Here is a 21,150-nt window from a genome sequence, read left to right on the forward strand (position 1 = left end):
CAATTCCGGAAGAAGTAGATTCATACAAGCCACGTCAGCTATGCATGCCTAACACTACTGACTTCAAGTGTTGATTCCATAGAGTACTGCTCCACTCTTCACCCACGACTTAAGCAAACTGGAGAATATAAGAAGCCGAGTCATAAGGCGATTAGTATGCCTAGGAAATAGCATGATAAAGGGAGGGCGAGTAAGACATGAGGCCATGTTACACTTGTTCCTCTCACCATTATCCCGTTTAGTGACGTACGCTTCTTAGAGGCACAACCCTCTGCCAAGTGGTAGACTTGTGGCACTGATGTCAACGTCTATCGCTATGAGACAACCATGCCTTCAGTCGATGAATAGAACCACTTGTTTGGACTGTAACGAACCAACTTTAAGCCATGTCATTGTTTAGTGGCACTTAAAACAGTGAACGCCAGTGTTATCATGATTGACGGGAGCTAGCGGGGTGTAGGAGATTGACGATGGAAGTGTTGGTGAGCGATAGTGCCTGAAACAACTTCAACCTAGAGCAAAGGGCAAGTGAAACATCAACCGCATTTTTGCATGTCCCAAAGCAGGGAACTAATCCCAACCCGCTTTCCAAGCCAGCAGGCAGATGCCAAAGGCCCGCTTGGAACTGTGCTAAGCTACATGTAGGCGAAATGTGTCTCGGGAACCGTTACAAGCATTACGGGAATCCAATCGACTGCATTTCTCGTTAAATGACGGCATTACGGTACTCATCGTTATCTATGAACCAGCGAAACATTCTTAGTGATCGATTTTCAGAAGTTTGGGCCAGTTTAGAAAGAAATCAGCATCTTGGCACTCGGAAAGAGACCGGTTGTCAACTTCAAGCCGTTTCCGGGAGACGTCCTCTACTCTGAACTATTACTCTCGTAAGTTTCATTACATGGTCTTATATGGAGGCGAAGCCATGGAGATGCAGGAACGATATCTGTACGGTCAGTCTTTGTAATATTGGAGGTATCATACCTTGCATCGTGGATGATTGCTGAACCGTGTTCCTCAACATTATCAACATACAAATTTCAAACTCGGTAACTCATTCGATTACACTTCAAAATGACGTCAACCTAACATCAAGCGTTACAAGAACTGCGGACGTCCAAGTAAAAGGACAAAAAGCCCTGGAGCACAGCTGCTGATACCATTCTCAGAGGACTTGCGGCTCAACACTTCCTTGCCCCGGACCTACTATTAAGCCGGTCATGTCCATGATCGAGCGGTGCCTGAACGATCTCTGTGCCGGTATTTTATACTGCGCGTAATTTCAACCTGAACACAATGGCATGAAGTCAAGCTCATGGATACGTCTGTTAAACCTCGACCCAAGTCTCTATTCCGACTGCCACCGTGCGCCACGAAACCGGAGATGAGGTTGCGAGTATCATCAAGCGTGCTCCGAATCACCATGTCAAAAGAGACAGGTGTCTCGGCTTCCCGCCACGAGAGAGTACCATCGCAGTCTAAACATGGCAGGTAGAATCAAGTGCAAGGGCCTTGACTGCACCCGTAATGGCCTGTTGTCCAAGACGGATGTTGTTGCCGTCCGTGTCCAAGGAGTTTGAGAAATGGCGTAAGGCCGCCAATGCATGATTTATCAAGTTCCAAGCGGTCGGTGTCGCCATCTCGGCGATGCCCGCCGCTAGCACAGCATTCAGTCTCCGAGACAAGGTCATGCGTTATTACCAGTCTTGCTCGGCCAACACTTCAAAGGCGGCCAAAAATCTCCTGGATACCTTCCAAGAGACGCTGTTGAAACAGCGCGCCCAGGACTTCTCGGGCGTATCCAGGTTTCGCAGACCAAGACCTCAGAGACGCGAAGTGCTCGTACTGGAGACCCAATCTTCCTGCCCTACAAGAGTTCGAGGCCGTGTAAGGTCCGGAAAGCATCTTCCACAACACTCAAAGCGGTGTTTCAGGAGATTATTGAACCAGAATACGGTGTGCCTATAACCGCTATCCTAGTCCAAGTGGTGAATGCCATTTTGGTACGCGTATCGTATGATACCCGGGGGCGCATTCTGGAATGAATCGTGGGCCTGGCGGTTGTGAACTGCCGAGTTTGTGGTTTGGAGATAGAATTGAACATCGTACGAACTTGGCTTCATGACTATGACAATGGGACTGTAAATTCACAACTGCCGAAAGGTATTTGTTTCAATCGCTCTCTCGCCTCATTGGGCGGTGCTTTGGTGAGGCTCGACACACATCCCACTCGGCGATCATCAGCAATGTAAGGGTTCCCACTGGTGACAGGCTAAAGTTGAGTCTCCTACTCGAGCAATCCTTCATGTTTGACATTAAAAGCTACCGGCAGAGCGCCGATCGATTGTGACCCTGTCACTGACAGAACAGCCTCGAGTGACGAGACAACCGGCTCAACCGATTGGGATTCTGGCATTGGCGCAATCTCGTACCTGCTCATCGCCAACGCCACTGACAGGCGATGCCAACGACGGGTGTCGATTCTTGCGTGAATGCAGACTGAGATAGAGCATGAAGGCACCGCACCGACTTTGCGGAAAAACGCAGCTAGGGAGGGGGCAGGGCCTACACTACTCTAAACGAACCATCACATACAACATGGCAGTTTGAAAGGTCCGGCTGGGGCCTGGCCAAGCGCGGGTCGAGGTCCCCCCCATGCTCCATGATGGCGAAAGCGATCTTGCATTAGCTGTGGCAGGCAGTCCGAGCGCCAACAATGGCAAGACGAATCCAGTACCAGACGGATATTAACTCACAGAGTAGTGTGCACGCTAAATCACCCGGAGTAACTCATTTGACGGAAACGGGCACATTTAGAAGGGGGGGGGGAGGGCAAGGGGTTACGCCCATCTCTCGCGACTAAAAAAGCGTGGCCAGTAAGAGCCGGCACGCCAGGCGAGGATATCGAATGCCAATTGAGGTGCTACCCGCACAGGGGACGGAGGGTCTGACGTCCCGGCCCCCTTGCGATATGCGGCGCGAGGTCCAGACTAGCACATTGACGTCCTAGTGGTTGCTTGCGCGCCCACACGGGATGGGTGTAACGGGGGCGGCAGGCGAGCTGTGACGGCGGGAAGGGGGACTAAGAGAAATGAGACGAAATAGAAGTGAAACCGGCCTGTTGTTGTTCTCCATCGTCTGGTTCGAGTGAGTGGCCCGAAGAAGATGGGATTTTGACAAATATCCCGCGCGATGCGTGCCGGTGATTGGCCCGGCGGCCCAGCGAGTAGCGCCGAAATGAGCCGTCCTCTCTCCGCCGCACTGAGCTGGACTGCGGCCATGCTATTTCTGCACGTATATCCGTATATCTCCAAGCCTAATCGCAGGGTGCCCTTTTTGTTTGGGCTGGGCTTCCCACGGACTGCGGGGGAGGTTTCCAATATCGAACGAGCCCCCCCTCTCCATTTGGTGCTTCAAAGAAACCTCCCCTGTTATCCTGCATGTGTGGGACTCGAGGCAGAGACACCCGATGCGCTGTACGGATAGTGACTGTTGGGTATCTGCCGTCTTCAAAGGCATTGTTTCAAGCTATGGAGTCGCGACTCAGACGAGCGCCTCCAAGCCACCAGTGCGCCCCCCCTACCCCCCTTACCCCCCACCCCCCAGTCACCCTGTCACTGAGCTTCGCTTCCGCACACATGCGCGCAAAGGACGTCCTAACTCTGGTTCGGGGTAAATGGGAAGTGGGCACGCGAGTGGGAGGGGGGCGGTGTTCGACGAGGAGCCCAGACTCCGATCCTATCCACCGCCAAAAGAAAACAATATGCAGGGCTGGCAGATGTGACGAAGAGGGTAGTGCAGTTGCGGTGAAGAGAGGGCTCATTACGGAACCCGGAGCGTCGGGGGTACACTGAGAGAGAGAAAGAGAGAGAAAGAGAGAGAGAGAGAGAGAGAGAGAGAGAGAGAGAGAGAGAGAGAGAGAGAGAGAGAGATCTGTGGTTTTGGCAGCCCGTATGGGGAGGTATGCGCCGCTCCTAGGCCGGTTTGGGCTGCTCTCCACGCCGGCTGTGAACTGTCAATTGCCTGATTTGATCAGTTGGGGTCCGCTTAGTGACGGCGTCTCGTGGTACGGCGGCGAATTTGGCGGCTCTAAAGCTCCATGCTCCACGCTCCATGCAGCCACTCCCGGTGTACGTTATCATTCACGGTGAAGCGATTCCTTCATGGGAACGTTGCTTGCTTGGAGATGTAGCATCATGACGTCCCTGCTTACCTGTCGTTGGCTGCTGAAGGGGGGGGGGCCGGTCTGGAGGGCCATCGGCTTGTATGTGTGAATTGTGAGACAAAAGGATGAGCTTACCTGTATGCTTGTTTCTGTGTCTCGCTAAAGCAGACCAAGCCCAAGAACAGATAATGTAGCCGCCCGTCGGCTGCACGGTATGGGAGGATGAGCGGTTGAGAGGCGTTGGGCCCCCCGTGGCGCATTTGCTGGCGGCGGCCGCGATTCTCTCCGCTCTCTCCCCCTTGGCATGAAGTACTCGATACTTGTCCCGTCGGTGGGCTGAGCTTGTACCGGTACTTGCGCCACAGCAACTTGGGTGTGTTTGGATCTCACCGGGGAGCCGGCAAAGCCCATGCCAGGACGTGCATCGGAAGATGGCGACAGGTCGATCATTCAAGGCGACTTGGACAGCTACGATCGCGCTGCGTGCCGGCCTAGGGTGGGAGGAAAGGAAAAAGAAAGCATACATGACGCGAGGGCGCGATGGCCTGGGAGTCGCGGCCAGGGGGGGAGGGGGGAGGGGGGTTGCCGGCGCGCCGAGCCAACGAACAAAAGGTGGATCTGGTTCTCTGAGATCAATTTGACCTCCTAGCTGCGACGAGATTCCACTGACGACGCAAAGGAGTACAGCAAGCTCAAGTCAGCGTCTTGGTGATATTCGGGCTCCAAGGCGGCGTGTATGTCAAGGACCAGAGGGCGACTGACTGCAGCTCAAGGTATGGGACCACAGGAACAGACTCGCTGTTTCGGCGGCGTGGGGGTGAGCTGTCGGGCGCACTATGTGCGCCCAATACCTAGTGTAAACATGACCGTGAGCCCCGTCCTTGTCTGAATGTTCTTTGCCGCGCAGTCGGAAATATCAGTACCGCCAGATCTGATCATAGTACAGCCACAAAGTGTCATCCTGGGTCTGGACGGCGAAAGACGGGACAAGATCAGGGTGAACCCAAGGCTCTCTTCACGGGTGGTGGTAGGATGACAAAGTGCTCCCGCATCGCAGTAGGCCTAGGTATCAGGGATGTGCGTAGCACACCATCAAGGATGCATTCGGCGGTTAGTATGTCCGTGGAGAGTGTCAAAGATTAAAAAAAAGCAAACATTGTCTCACGGCTGCCCATTGTGGGATGATTACCAAGACACTCGGGTTGTTTCGCGTGCAGAACGCCCGCCACGCGTCTTTTGTGTGTGCGTTTGTCTGTGTAATATTTCTCCAATTGCCGGCAGCGCCCCGCAAGGTGGGGCCGGAGATCCGTTCCGGATCGACCTGGCACCGGATCCGCAGGCAGCACTTCGCAGCCTAAAGCCACATCTAAAAGTTGACGTTCCTCCGTACATAGTCGCGGGCGGCGAGCGGATGCCGCCTGCGAGCCGTATGCTCTGTGAGAAGTGCTCCTGCCCCCTCCACCGAATCATCGACAGGAGAGATCCATACACTGCCAACAGTGGCAATCCTGCTTCCTTCCTTTGGGTAGATAATACACCCTGGAGCCCGGGACGAGCTGGGCCGACACCCACTACATTTCCGCACGCGGCGGGATAGGTGACGGCGGGCGTGTGGCGCGCCAAACGCGGCCTGCGCTGTCTGCTACAGGGTACGTAGCATCTCCATCTCGGCGTCAATGCCTCGTCCGGAACATTGCATCTTGGATCGCTGGATCAGCCTCCCTGCTCGAGTTGCTTTTATGAAACCATACCGGATCGACTTTCCCTGAAATGTCAGATACCATGGTCTGGGGCGGGCCCGAGCGTGCGAGTATTACATTTCGACCCGGCCCATCTTTCGCCTCTTATCGTGCCTGGATACCAGTAGGCACATATCGATACCGTCCCGTGATATTGCGAGTGCTACGGAAGATTCCCAGCCGAATCTTGGTTCGGAAAGGGACGCTATCTTGCCTATATGTCGAAAGAAAGAAAGAGAAAGACGTCATGGGTAAACATCCATGTCGGCCGTCTTATTGCTTGATGAGCCGATAAAAAACATGGTCAATGTCATTTTTCGGCTTGATTAGCACATGAATAAATTTGGTGGGCATGTTCAATGGAATCTCACGGTTGTTTGACGAGAGACATATTGTCTTGGCCGATGTGTAAGCCGGACGTCTCATTCCGTCCGCCACAGAATCCCACTCCCCGACCAGATTCAGCATGATGGTTCAATACGCATGGGCACGAGTGCGGCTTAGTTGGGATTGCGACGTGCGCGTGTGATCGTCTCTGGAATGATCAAAGCGTCGGCGAACAGAACGCACGTCATGAGCGCTCAAGGTCCATCCGTTCGCGGGAGATCAGACGGCGACGAAGGCGGCGTGCCGTAGAGACGGACAATACCTACATCGGATGAAGAGGGGGGAAGAGGGGGGAAGAGGGGCAAGTGTTTCCGTCCCTTAGTGCGTTCTGGGCCCCTTCCGACGTCTACACGCCCTTGGCTTGGCTTGTGAAAGGGAAAGGCCCGGCATTTGGATGTTCCGCCAGGGTCCTGCGTGATCGTCGTGATCCTCAACAGGGCTGCGGTGCCCAAAACGAGGCGCGCGCATGGACCGGGTGCCGGTCCGGGTTAAGTGGGGACGACAAACGGTGGGGCTAGGGGGTTTGAAGAGAGATTTGACCTGGAGTCCGAGCCGGAACATCGGCCGCGGCAGGACTGCCTGATCGATCCGAGTCCTTCCCCATCTCCTCTCCTCTCAACTCCCGCCGGCGCGGAGCCGGAAGGAAGCCGTTGAAGAATCGGGGTTGGAGAGACTGCAACGCTGAGGGGGGGGGGGGGGGGGCTGAGACGGAAGATACGACAAATAGAGGGCAGACGCAATAAGGGGCGAGGCCACGTGAATGCACACGAGATGACGGGTTACGAGACGCTAAGAGTTTAGTCGGGGAGAAAGCAGGCATGTGGGGATGGATGGAATGGAGTTTATTGACGTGGGCAAGAGTGATGATGGAGATGATGAGGAATCAAGGCCAGCGAGGTGCACCATGTGGAATAGCAGGTGTGTGTATAAAGTGTACATGTATATCCGTATATGGGGGTGTAAGTGAGTCTGTGAGTGAGTGACTAGTGAGTAATGAGTAAAGTGCCATGCCAGGTTCTTGACATAGTGCCTTTTTCCCACGAACAAGGACCCCGCGGCCTGTCAAGCTGTCAAACCGCACCTTAATTAATCCCCAGAAGCCAAGAGAATGAGCGCTTGCTCGCCGACTACCTTGCCCGACACCGCCGTTGTAAACTCTAATTCCATTCCGCGCGTCTTGTCTTCCGCGGACCCCCTATCTGTGCCACGAGAGGGAAACGTCGTGCCACCACCAGCCACGCCCCCCTTCCAAGCCGTCCCACCGTTACTACCCGTACCTACCGGCGAGCGTACCGATGTCTTCGTGAAGTCTCTCGCCGGCCTGGGTGTAATCTGGTACGCGAACGTCGGCCGCATCCACATTCTTGGTTGAGGAAACCACCTCGTCCCATGAAGACTTTCGCCTCGCATCAAAGGGGGGGGGGAGGGGGGGTGCGCGTGGCATGCCAGTAACGTGCGTAGCCCAGTTCGGGCCGATGACGCCCAATCAAAGGGAAAAGTCAAACCAAAAGACTAGATGGCTGAGTAACAACAAGACGTAAAGAAAAACCCCGGATTCTTACGGCCATCATGGTTTTTTGGCGGGAAAAAAAGGAGATCTGGGATACGGTGAGGGAAAAAAAAAATCAAGGCATAGAAAGCACTGCCACCCGTCAAGCTTGATGAGCTCCCCGCAGAGTCCCCCCCCCCCGGAACCGTAAGATACAAGCTTGCAACATCAAGGCGCCGGGGAAACTCGTTCATGCAAAGTGCGAGGGCAGCAGGATATTCCTCGCGTGCTAATGTCCCTCCGCCCTCCTGCAGGGCCGCTGACGGAGCCGCCCGTCCGCGTATGGGATGAGATGCAACTAGTTCATCTCGGCATACGGGGTTGGCTCGACCAGACTTCTGCCAAACCTTCTTCTGCTGACCCCCGGCGTCCTCCCCCGTTGCCTTAGGGTCGCCTTGCCTGGGAACAAAGGAAATAGGGAGGATGGGCTTCCAGAAGAGGAAGGGGGGAGAAGGCTTAAACGAGACGGAACCAGGACCGACGTTGCATCAACCCCGTCAGGTTGGGAATATTGCATGGAGAGAAATAACAAAATCGAACGACGCGCGCAAGGGGGGGTTGGCGACCCCATAGGCTGACCCGTTAGCCAGGTACTCGTCCTGGGGAAGACCATGAACACTAGAGGCTTTCATGGGATGGAAGGGAGCTGGGAGAGGGAATGGGACGGGGGACGTTTTCCATTAGTCTCAACTAGAAACCATGGAACCTTCCATCAAGGCATCCAGGGGGGGGGGGTTCCAACTATCATGTCGAAGACGTCTCAGACGCTCAGAATATCCCGCAATGCTTTCTGGGTGCATTTGGTGAAGGAAGGGGAAGAAGCAGGCAGGGGGGTAGCAGGGGCCGTGTCGTGGTTTGGCGGGCGTGGAGTTGAGCGGTTTGCGGCGGCGTCCCCCAACATTTGAGGATATCGCGGTGAGCTGGGCGGCTGTCCGGTGGACGATAATCAGGTTTGCGGACTGCCCTGACGGACGTGGTCTTGGTTGGGGAACCGGGGAGGGACACAGGGATAGGAGGCATCTTCATCTTTTTGCCTATTTCTTGGCTCCACTGTGCGCCATCGTCTACGTTGAGAGAAGGGGGAGGGGACCTTGAATACGTAGACGTTTCCGGATGGATCCGCACCAGCATGTTACGACAACTGGGTCATCGCGGTCGTCGGTGGCATTGCTAGGAGAGAGGGGGCAGAGATGGATACCAGGTGGGTTAGAGTTCGTAATGGCCGACTATCTGAGCAATGTAAGGTGAGGATGTGAGGAGTGACTACTTTCCCTCCCCCCCCCGGCCCCACGTCGTCGAGCGGTGGGTTGGGTTGGGGAGCAGCCGGTTCCATTTCGAGTCCAATGTTGGCGCAGCCCGAGCCTCCATATGCAGGCAGGCAGGCATAGCTGTCGTATTGGGGAGAGGACCTCTCGTTGCAGGTAAGTGTAGTATCAAAAACCATTACACGCGTTCGCGCAAAGCCTGACCCTTTTTTCCCCCTTCTGGGCACGTTTTTTTTTTCGGTCAAAAACCATTCAGCGAATCACAAGTCGTGCTTTGCTATGACCTTGTTACCCTAGGGGTTAGGGGTTAGGTAAAACAGGCGTTCTCATTCGTATTTGTTGCCCTTTACCTCCGTAAAGTTTGGCACGCTGTTAGACCCGAGAGCCTTCCTAGATGACGGGACCCCTGCAAACAAATAGTCCCATCAAAGGATGCGAGAAAAATTTTACAGACAGCAAAAAAAAAAAAAAAAAAAAAAAAAAAAAAAAAAAAAAGGGGGGGGCTCAAACGTGGTCAGTAAGTGAGAGACATGGGGAAAAGAGAAGGGGAGGAAAAAAAGAAAGGAAAGAAAGTAAGAAAAAAAAAAGGAAAACCCAAAGTCCCGGGGGTTTGGTCAGACACCCCCAGCCATAATACCGGTTTTTTCCCTTCCTGGTTTGATGTTGTTACTGTTACTGCCCAACTAAATCTCTCTCTCTCTCTCTCTCTCTCTCTCTCTGTCCCTCTCTGTCCCTCTCTGTCCCTCTCTGTCTCCTCCACATCGCCGGCTGGGAACCTGGCGAGGGTTTAATTCCACCGCGCCGGACCGCATACAACACCCCATTCTTGATACCTGGACAAGAGCACCCCTTTCTAGCAAGCAAGATTCCACCCCCCCCCTCCCCCCCTTTGTAAGGCCCCCATGACTCCTCTCCTCTCCCTAGACACTCTCCGCTCACATCCCGGCAACCCTTGTATCCATCCTCATCTTTCTGTCACTCTCGCCTAGCCTCCCCTACGCCGTTCATCTTGATCCGAGTACCATCAGCCTGCGTGGGGACAACAAAACATTGCCCGCAGTCAGGGTCGAAAAGCGCTCGGTTGTAGTGCAGCAGGGGTCCTGCGCCTGCAGAAATCGTCGAGTCGAACAAGCCGGAGAGAGACGGAGAAAAAGAGGTTGCCCGCGCCTGTGACTACATCCATCCATCCATCCATCCATCCCTTCATGTCCATTTCTCTATGCTGCGTTCTGAGCCACAAGTTTCAGATATACTAGACTAGACACGCATGGCGTGCCCTTTGGCCCATTTGATATCACTTCTTCGAGTAGCAATACGTGCGGATTAAGGGGCCCATGCATTCTTTCCATAATTACATAGGGTGGTTTGTTTTATATATATGTTTTTTTCTTCTAAAAAAGAATAACCATCATCGTTGGCACAGTTGGTTATCAAAACGATACCATAACGATACCAGGTGTCTCAACCTCGCGTTTGCCTCCATGCTCCCACTGCGCCGGTGTGCTGCCGTGTATTTTCCAGTGAAAAGACCCCAAGGGTATATGTCCTTTGCCGAAGCTTTGAAACCACCAACGCCGTTTTTTTGGCTCAAGAAACACTAATCAGAAGGTATGCCGCCCTGTCCGATACCACCACAAACTCGCGCACTTTGCTTCTTGTACACTCAGGCGAATGCCGCCGGAAAAAAAAAATAGAAAAGAAGAGAAAGAGAAAAAAAAAAAAAAAGGTCTTCATTAGTCTGCTCGAAACCATCTTTGGTATGATGCTTGTCAAAAACCTGGTTTCGGCAATCTGCCATCCTAGGCGCCAATATTGCCCGTCCCGTGGCCGGCCCTTCTACGCTCTTCCGTCATGGCCCAGAAACTATCTTTCGGGTAGTCTCTGGCAAATATTTCGTCAGGCAGTGCGTCTTCACCCTCGTACGTCGAAATATCCCCAGTAAAAATAAGAGACGAGTTGAGGCGGTAATAAGAGTTGGGGTGAACCATATCAGGAGGACTCTGAGTGGGCGAAGCCGAGGGCAACGAAGCAGCGGCTGACAGACCGGACGACGGTGTGGCTGGCCATTGCCCTATTGACTGTGTCCCCATGGACGTCGCCGGCAGGGTCGCCCCCATAGAAGCCGTCGTGAAGTTTGGTGCGATGGGCGCTGTCGTATAGCTGGAAAGGAGCGGTGCCGTCGTGTAGTTGGGCGTCACGGACATGGCCGGAGGAGCCAGTCTGTTTCCGCTCATTTGTCTGCTGCTGCTGAGCTGCCTGGAGCTCTGGTACGGGCTTTGGTACTGGTGCTGAGGGAATCCTCCCACGTATCCGCCGCTGCCTGCCGAGCTGGTCTGCAAAGCTGTGTGGGTCTGGATCCCGTCGTGAAGCACTTCGCCAGGGCCATCTGCACGATGCCGCTTGGGCGATGGGCCGGTCGTGCGGGCACGCTCCGCCTCTAGGCTGATCGTGAGTTGGCGCTTCCGGTTTGTGGCCTGGCGTGAATCCTTTCGAAGACGCAGCCGGCATCCTTGGTCGCTGAGATGGCGGGTCAGGTAGGTTGACTCGGCCATTCCTGGAAATGTTCTTTGGGTGTGCACTTGGAAAGCTGACGAAGTAGCAGTCGTGCACATAACGACTTCTGATCTTCGCATCTCGTACAGGGTAAACTTCAGCTTGAAGCATCCCTCGTACTTGACCGAGAGATCCCCAAACACAAAGTAGCCGGCATCGTGACTATTGGGGTCCTTGAACTTGTGTAAGGAGGAACAAGTCGTGCCGACTAGTGCTTTTTTAGTCACCTCGGGGTCTTGCTTGCTGTCTTGGTCGGCGTTGATCAAGTGGACGTACATAATCCAGAAGGGATCTGGGCCAAGGTCAGCGCGAATGCAACAAGATCTGATGATCTACTACTCACTAAAGAGGCAGTTGTCGGGGTTGCCATAGAAGCTGCGGTCAAAGTTTCTTGGTTCAACAATGAGCCTGACAATGGGAGGCGGATCGATCGGTTTGCGGTCTGTTGACGGATATTAGCCTACGAAGCAACTCCCGAGCTGGCGAGATACGGACCCTTTTCTTTTCCGGTGGCTACCTTTGCGTTGGTTGGCCCTTGAACGACGGTTAGAGAGATGCCGCTGTGGCTCGTTGGGAAACTGTCGCCCGTTAGTATCAGTCGCAACGGTAGGCGGCGTTGTTCTGTCCGAGACACGTACCGCTGGTGCGTCGGGACCGAGCCCCCGAGATGATTGTGAGAGTAAGACATTGATGTATTGGGTCTTGTAACAAACTGCTACGTGATGATAGGTGTGCCAATTGGGCCTTGTAAGAAATTGGTGTGCTGAAAGATGTGCCGAGAAGCGAAAAACCGAAGAATGGGAATTCTATTAGAGGCCCAGCATATATAGCTGCTTGGCTGGGGTTGAGGAGAAAAGTAGCGAGCCGAGGTATCGGAGAAACAGTGTGATTAAGTTTATTGTTGTATTGGACGACCAAGAATCCGAGGCGGCAAAATTGCGTGCGGTTGGCTTGCTGGGGCAGCTAGATTCATCCACCCAGAACTGACGAAGGGTATTTTCAAGTACCAGAAAGGGCTCGAACAATATGGTGTCCGCAAAGGTGACCAGTCCGCTGTTGCGTGACGTTTGATGATTGACGAGATGTAAAGACCGCAAAGGGACCAAGGACTGGGCAAGGCAGCACCGGCGATAGTCAATAGATGGCTTGTGTGCCAAAGAAGAGAAAAGAATTATAATGCGGCATCAACGGGAAGTGTATGGCTGACAAAGTTCGTCAAGGTGTCGATGGCCGGATACGGTAGGTCGGATGTCTTGTCAGACGACAACTGGAAGTGATGAAGGAAGTGTGACTGGTGGGAGGAGGAGATTTAATGCGAGGAAGTGGTTGACAGTAGGACCCCTGTCACGAGATGGAAACCGGAAGTGCCAGGCGTAGATCTTTCCGAGTGGGACGCAAGACAGCAACAGGGGAGGCGAATCGGGCAGCTGTTCCTGTATGGAGGGGCAGAGGGAGAGAGAGAGAGAGAGAGAGAGAGAAAGAGAGCAAGGAGGACGGGAGGCAACGGCAGTGGCAGCGCCTGTCAGTATATCTGGGAGGGAGCGAGTCTTCCTAATCCCTGAGTGGTCAGCAACGATGGCCATTTCCTGTGCATACTAAGTGTACCCACACGCACACCATGTTACTGGTACCGGCGTGTGTGTAGGCAGGGCAGTGTCATCCTACCTATGGAATGAGTGGCCAGTATCTCTCAATCCAGGCTTACAGCGGTACCTGAGCACCGAGACCAACCCGTGTGGTAGATCTAAAGCCTCAAGGAATGGGACTTGGGTCTCGTAGTGGGAGCACGGTAAGGTATGCGTGGAGAGTATCCGTATCGGGGTCTGGATGCGTCACTGGGCTGGCTCTTGTCAAGAAGTGACGGGACCGAGAGGATTATGTGGGCGTAGGATGGCGAATGGGCCAAGAGAAAAGTCGGCGTGAAGTGGTCGAGGTGACTGTAGGGGGAAACGTTTGTTGATAAAGTGATGATGTTGATATATGGTGAGCTCTCGGCTGATGTTGGCCCTCGAGCTGTCATCCAAATCCAAAAGGCGCGCGGAGAGTACCTTAAAGAGAAAGAGACGCCTCAGGGGTTCAGTGACATGAAGGGGGCGTGCGGTGAAGAATGGGGACATTTGGAGGAGATGGACGCGAACTCGATGCTTCGAGGGGGAAGGGGGGGGGGTTGCTGACAAAAGAAAGGGCAGGCAAGCTCTGGGTGTTATGGGGTAGGGGGTGGCCGGAGTAAAGCAGAGAGTCGAGAACCTGGAGTACTTTGTCAATGTATCCTGCTACGATAGTGGACTAGGTAAGATGCCTGCCACTGAGAGAGAGAGAGAGAGAGAGAGAGAGCCTTCGCCTCAAATATGGACTGCGTTTGAGGCACCTGTAGACAAACGATGTAGGGCGATGGCTAGCTAGGCTAGCACAAGTCCATGCACCGCGCACGAGGGGCTACTTAGAGCTGGATCTGAAAGATTCTAGCATCAAGCAATGGGAAACGCCACGGTGTCAGATGGTTCCCCACGCTCGTGAGCCTGGGAAATCTGACCTATTGGAGTGGCAGGGGCCCCCGAACCAACCACCGTGCACGTGCTAACTAGAACGTAAGTTACCGATATAGATCAGAAGTTACCAGAAAGCGCCCCAGCGCAAAATTCACCCAGATCCGCAAAAATTGAACATACTGCTGCGAAAGATCGCTTAACGGAAACGACTTTTACACCAACCGCGAGCGGCCCGCATGACTTCTGTTAAGGTTCGACAAAAGAAGGTGGATAACTCTCGAGACGTCTCTCTTTCAATGGGTCATGCGGGCGTATGGGCCTGCGGGCCAGCCAGGATTATGCTACAAAGTTATTACCGTTGGGTTTTTATACTGTACCCGTTTCCCCCACAGGGATGTGTTCCGAGTTCCGCCCATCTACGCCGAAAGTACCCGGAACATTCCCTAGTCGTTCCCCATAGTGGACAACGGCCCAGAGTTCCGCTACACACTGACTAGCTACAGACGAAGAACCTTGCGCCAGGAGGACTGGAGTTAATAATACGCAATCTGATCACGAGAGAGAGAGAGAGAGAGAGAGAGAGAGGAGAAGAGGGGCTCAGGTAGTATACAGATACATCATCGGGGCAGGGAGCGTGGCAAGGTAGGATAAGGTGGTGGTGTTGAGCCCATGAGCCCCTTCGAGGGGGGGGGGCCTCAGATTGGGTATCGGGGAATTCGACCACGATGAAATTGACCATGAGGATGCACCACAGGCCCATGTCTCCATGCCGGAAGGTCTATACCGAGAAGAGACGGCCATGACTGTGTTATGGACGAGGTTCGGGTTCGCCAAGACGGGATGAGGGGGGACACTCTCGGGGAAGACAACAAGCCGTTGATGGTTCGATTTGCCGTGGGTTGTGCTGGGCTTGGAGAGTATGTTTTGATGCATCAGGATACAAGATGTCAAATATTCGAGTGGGTGCGGCCCAGGCCCGCGCTCCGGAGGGGGGTCTCTGCCGGTGGGGCAGCACAGGTACATCGTAGTAGGTATCCGTACAAAGTAACAAGAGAAAGAACGGAGAAGGATAGATCCCTGCGTTGCTCTGGTCTGTGCTGTCAGAGGTCCGAGTCTGCTGGCGGAGCTGTCATCCCTGGTCCTGTTTGGGGGTGCTCAGTTGGCAACGCTCGGCAAGAAGCGACCGACCAGTGAAAGTGACGTGGGTTAAGGGCGGCGGTCAACGAAGTCAAGTTGGAAGGACTGGGACGCGCGCGGTCTGGTGAAGATAGACGCGGGCAGGCGGAACAGGGACGTACAGCATCGAGTGATTGACGCTGATGGTGGTGGTGGTGGGTGGTCTAGACGTCCGTCCGTCCCCCTTCGTCGTTACTCAACGCAGAGCCGACGACCGAAAGTGTTTGGTATGCCGGGCAGCAGTTCGTCCGGGTTCGCTAGCCGCTTGCCGTTTTTGGTATGCAGAGTGCTTAACATCCTGACCATATGAGGGAAATCCTACGGAAGAAATTCGTCCCAAGAGAGCGGTTAATCAACGAGCGGACTCGCAAACGCTCCGTGCATTTATGCATTGAACGATATTGACGAGAGGAACCGACAACAATGGATAAGAAGCGGACAAGCCCGAACGACCGGCACGTCAACGGCTCGTGAGACCGAAGGTTGATGCCCTGTGTGGTGGTTCGTGTTCAGATGGAGATGGAGCCTTTGGCCGGAGCACTCGAAGCCCCTTCGCCATTGTTGGGGCATCGAGTGGGTTGTTCGAGGTGGAGACTGTCTGTGTAAGGTTATGCCAGGGACGGCAAATCGAAAAGCGTAAATATTGCGATACGTAGTATGTGGCGCAGGGGGTACCCTTGGTATGCAATGCACAAAGCGTGATTGAAAGGAAGAAAAAGGAGATGAAGAGCGAGTAAGAGAAACGATAAGAGCGATGGAGAGAATGCGGATCAGTAGAGGATGGAATGAAGTGGATGCCGGCTTCAAACGGTGATGGTGGTGGTGGTGGTGATGGTGATGGTGATAGTGGAGGAGGAGTGGGAGAAGGATGGGAGTTCGCTACCTACTACAAGGCAAAAATTAGGTATGGGATGGGGGATAATCGTTCGTTCACCTGGTATCACGTTACGGCTACGCTACGTTGGGTCGTTCCTGACCGACGGCACGCCAGCCAGGTACTGTATGTCGACCAGATTGTGTTATAATGCCAACTAAGGAAGGGACGACGTGAGGGGCAGGTACCTTGAAACAAGTAAGGCCCGCCCTGCCGAACAGAGCAAAGCGGATAATTCGGGAAAGAGCGCGTTCGGATGGATCGAGCCGGGAACTTGCCGCGAAAAAGAAATGGGAAAGGGGGTATCTCTACATACCGAAGGTACGTGAGGAGGTAGGCAACGGTCAGATAAGTAAGGTACCTGTCTGTTGTATCCGTACTTCTTTCCCTTTCAGTCAGCACTGGGCAGTCGATTCGATGGCAACGGGAGCTGTGGCTGCACTGAGGTGGGGGCTACATGATACAATCGGGGAAAGTAGCGTACAAGATAGAGAGGGGGGATGGGTACCTAGGTATCTAGAGGTACCTAGGTACACAAAGTAAGTACGTGGGGACGAGGTACTAAGCGTTTTGTGTGAGGAAAGAGGTAAAGTAAAGTACGGAGTAGGCAGTACGTATCGTCGCTCCCGCGGTACGTTTGTCCTCCCCCCTCCGCTGGACGCCATATGCACACAGGTACGGATATCTACCTTTCTCTTGCCGTTCTTCGAAGCGGGCAGATTTGATGAAATAAGGGCCAGCCGCCATGGCAACGGCTCGAACATCGGCAAGGACTCGTGACAGAGAGCGGGGAAAGAGAGGGGATGAAGGAAGAGAGAGAAGGGGAATGGCTCTCCATTGGGAAGGATCGCGGTCCGTCCTTGTGCGGTGGTGGTGTCGAAAAGGTATCGACACGCTTACTATGCCGTGCAAAGGTACATGCACGCACAGTCGCAGGTCATGGCGTATCGGTCTTGTCTCTCGTCTTTCTACTACGCGTTAACATCGTTGCTCTGTTCTGCCCATCTGATTTCGAGCTAAGATGAGTCCAGGCAGACGAGGCAGCGAAGGGGCAGCAGTGAGGGAGAGAAAGATTTGGGGGGGGAGGGAGGGCAAGGTAGGCCTGGACAGTCTTCCGGATGGCAGGGCCTGCATACAAACATCGTCTCTCTCTGCGTTGCGTTGCTGGTGATTCGCCTTGCATCTGAGGGGACAAAAAGAAAAGACGCACCCCTGTCACCGGGGCGAGCTAGACTGCATAGCTACCCTGCTTGTTTTTTTTTTCCTTGCCTTGTGCAGAGTAAGCCAGCTACACTACACGGTAAAGCCCATTAATGCCATCTGCTATGCCATCTGGCATTAGCAGTTGTTGCATTTGGCAGCATTGGATCCAACCCTGGCCCCACCCATCGTACGGAGTATAGCCTCACATTTTCGTTACCTCTGCTTCTTGTTCTTCTCCCCCCCCCCCCCCCCTTCATGCCCACAGTTTCGTGGTCCCCCGCCGACCCTCAGTTCGGGCCTCGTCCATGCGATAGCAGCGATCTCTATTCGGTATTCGATTCGGCCATTCTGACATGCGCCAAACGCGGTCAAGCAACGGCAAGTAACGCAACCCAGTTTTATGACATTCTCCCCGGTGTACTCGACATACCGAGAGACTCATATCTTTCCGTTTTCGACCATCAACCCGACTGATGGTGCTGCAAGTCTCTGTGCTTTGGCCTTCTTTGGAGAAGCCATGGACCAGCCTCGGTCATTTATGTTTGGTTTGATTAGCTCCCTACGTCTTTCATGCCTGGCCCTGACTGCTCATCACCTCTCTCTCCCCGACATCATCCACTTCCATAACGATATGGCATAATGATATGGTACATATCCATCGCACATTCACTGCACTGCTTATAAGCTACCTATGTAGTGTAATCCCGCACCCCCCCCCCCCCCCCTCCCTCCGTCCCTTCCCCCTTCTGTCGCTCGCCCCCTCCCTTTCCTCTCCTTCCGACCTAGTGTACATCGTACCACCCCCTCCCCCCTGTTCCTTGACAGGCAAACAAGCGAGCAGAGACAGGCAATGCCATCAGCCACACACACACCCGTCCACATTGACAGGGATCAATCTTCTCGAAATCCCTGACCCTTGCCACAATGACCTCGTCCCCAGTGCCGTGCCCGGTCCGGAAGGCGACGTCCCCACCATCGCGTCTGTGCGGGGCGCAGAGAAGAAGTCAAGGAAGGAAGGCACCCAGGCATGGATGGAAGCTTCTGAGACAGAAGCTTGGACGACCGTTGGAATCGCCTTGGAATGACGCGTCGGTTGACTGCAAGGAGGGAGACGACGGTTGGCTCCTGCCCGCCTGCCTGCCTCTTGCGGTATCCCAAGAGATCTGCCGAGGGGCTGGCCTGGCGACAAATTACGCGCATGTAAACAGCACGACGCGCCCTGCCTCGGCCAACTCCGAGCGGTCCCCACCCCGGCGCTGGAGGAATTAGGAGACACGGGTCAAGCGCCATGAGATAGCTTATTTTCCCATACCGACTGGTAGGCTGGTAGCTACGCAACGTGGTAATGTGAATTGTTTTCTTGCAGAGAGGGAGGGAACAGACAGCCAGCCAGACTGGCAGACAGACGGACATAGAGTATCGTTAATCTAGCCATCGTCCGTGCTTCATGTTTACCGCGGTCCCAAGGATTCCTCCCCCTCCCTCCCTGCCTGCCGGCCAGGCTGCGACTCGATGCCCCGAAGGCCGATATGTGTGTACCTGGCGATTGCAGCGTACAGGCGGACATAGCACGCACAAGATTAGACTAGGCTAGTCTAGGTCCGGGTCATGACAGAAAACGGTTTTCCAGCGCTAGTTTCGGGGGCATTGAGGTTCCGAAGATGGCTAAGCGGGCAACTGTTAGTTATTATTCTCGAGGTGTGGTTTGCACTAGTGCGTCTACTACTTACCTACTTTTGGAAGTACCCAGGTATTCGTAAGGTACTGTAGGTAGGTAGGTAGGTTGGGTATGCAAGAGACCGGGGTGTTAACCACCTTTGCCTTACAGTGGTACGTATCCATCTGTGGCAAAAGGGATCCGCCCCAACAGCCCAGTTGGCGACGATGACAACGACAGGGTGAGGGAGAAGGGCGAGGGAGAGGGAGAGAGAGAAAGAGATGACCTTACTCCTTCTCCATGATGTTTCTTGCACTGTTCCAGGGCCGCCAAGGCAAGCCGCCGTCACAACTCAGAAAGTGTCTTATGGAGATGGGACGGACGAGATGCCTACTCACGGATGTAATTACGGGGTTTGTGGTCTGTTCCGTTCCCGCGCTTTGCTCCTGCTCTTTTCTCTATTCTGGTTCCTTGAGCCCCAACGAACGAACGACCTGGGCTCATTTTTCACGGGTTATGACACAATGCGTAGCGACAAACAGACGGTCAGAGCAGTCGCCCGCAACTTTCCAAAGTCTGCAACATCGCTTACAACCGGCAACAGCAGCAGGTCCCGTCGTCTCACTTCCGTCCATACCCAGGAACAGCTCCATTCTTTGCTTTGTTCATTTCCCAGTGGCAGCCCGCACTGCTCGCGACCAAGTGTTGAAGGTGAGTGCCGTTGACTCAGTATTGATTGGCATGGGCTCCTTTCCTCCTTCCTCCTCCGTCGATTGTTCGGGAAATGCGGCCTGTCACTTTGCCGACCATCGTCCTGCCACAACTGCCGGCCGCTTTGTCCGCCTTCTTTCCGAAGTTACCTCCCTTGAATGCCTTGGTACATCCTATACAGAAAGGACGACATGGTTGGCGAGGAAGGAAGCCCCGATGTTGGGGGCCTGTTTCGGCCGAGTCAAGATAAGGTACGTACCTATATGCTCGTGAGCCCCCCCCCCCCTCCCCCCACCTCGTACTGGACTAGTGAACAGACAGACACGTACGGCAGAAGTTTGTGGACCTGCGATGGAAGGAATGTACCTTCCTCGTCTAAGAGGGTAGGAGTGTATCTATCTACCTACCTACCGTAGCTGGTTCACTCTCCTATTCGGCCAGCAGCACCAGTCGGTCCTTCCTGTCCACCCAAGTGCCCGCCTACCTGCTCAGTGTACTGTACACACTATGACGCTCGCTTGCTCGATTTCTCCCTCTCTATATGACGAGATTTACCATCAGGGAACAAAATCCCATTCATTCACACCTTCAAAGAGGTACAACGCCATTCTATTATCGTGTAACCCCGCCCCAGGCCTCCCGGCACTGCGCCATCCTCAGTCTCTAACCTGCTGCCGGGCCTCCTCCTCCTCCTCCTCTTCCTCGTTTCCCTGCTGTGCGTTTCCGCTTGTTCGACTGTGTTAGAGCAGGTCAGTCGTTCGCCCTCTGGGCCCGGTTCCCTCCCGGATGATGCACCTCCACCATAATGCCTGCCGACTAACACCCTTTGAGACCATCAGAACCTAACATCCGATTGCCAATCGTGGCTGATCCAGAAAGATACTGATGTTGGGTGAGCTTCCCGGCAATATCCGACCTGCTTCCTTCGGGAGTCGCCCCCGTGCTCATGGCGGAGCACGCGCTCTGGACTTCCTCGACTATTGTGCCTCTGCGTGGGGGGCACTGAGTCTCACGTCGTCGTCATTTTCTTCGTCCCTACCGTCCACCAAGACCTACTCGTTTCGGTCTATTTTGCCGCCGTTGTGGAACCCCCTTGCCTATTCACGCAAGATACATAGGTACACAGACGTTCCTGATGGCCAAACGATGTGGTGCATGGCGACGCTGCGGGGCCGCAGCCTCCGTGACACAAAGGCGCGTCGAAGAACCGATGGATGCCCGCAGTGGTTTTCCTTGGGCTATCCAATATCGACTGGAGACGAAAGTGGTCAGCCAGGGGCCTGCCTCACTTTCGCCAAAGAAGGTTTTCGACGAGCCAGCATCCACTCGAATCCGACATGCACCCCTTCAAACGGGAGCCGCAAGGCTGTGCCGCCTCGGGA

At 54.2% G+C, this 21,150-nt stretch overlaps 2 protein-coding genes across 2 annotated transcripts; both read right to left on the minus strand.

Moving 5' to 3' along the window:
* Window positions 1–10,904: 10,904 nt before the first annotated feature.
* On the minus strand, window positions 10,905–12,346 carry GLRG_09622 (uncharacterized protein; the record flags this gene model as incomplete). The annotated part of the gene is made up of 4 exons (XM_008100307.1): window positions 10,905–11,950; window positions 12,002–12,100; window positions 12,154–12,236; window positions 12,297–12,346. 4 exons carry the CDS (start codon window positions 12,344–12,346, stop codon window positions 10,905–10,907), a joined length of 1,278 nt encoding a protein of 425 aa, XP_008098498.1.
* An 8,078-nt stretch (window positions 12,347–20,424) lies between these two features.
* On the minus strand, window positions 20,425–20,716 carry GLRG_09623 (uncharacterized protein; the record flags this gene model as incomplete). The annotated part of the gene is made up of 2 exons (XM_008100308.1): window positions 20,425–20,503; window positions 20,616–20,716. The coding sequence occupies 2 exons, from the start codon at window positions 20,714–20,716 to the stop codon at window positions 20,425–20,427; spliced, it is 180 nt and encodes a 59-aa protein (XP_008098499.1).
* Between the last annotated feature and the right edge of the window lie 434 nt (window positions 20,717–21,150).

Source organism: Colletotrichum graminicola, assembly GCF_000149035.1.
Source record: "Colletotrichum graminicola M1.001 genomic scaffold supercont1.50, whole genome shotgun sequence".
NCBI classification, from domain to species: Eukaryota; Fungi; Ascomycota; class Sordariomycetes; order Glomerellales; family Glomerellaceae; genus Colletotrichum; species Colletotrichum graminicola.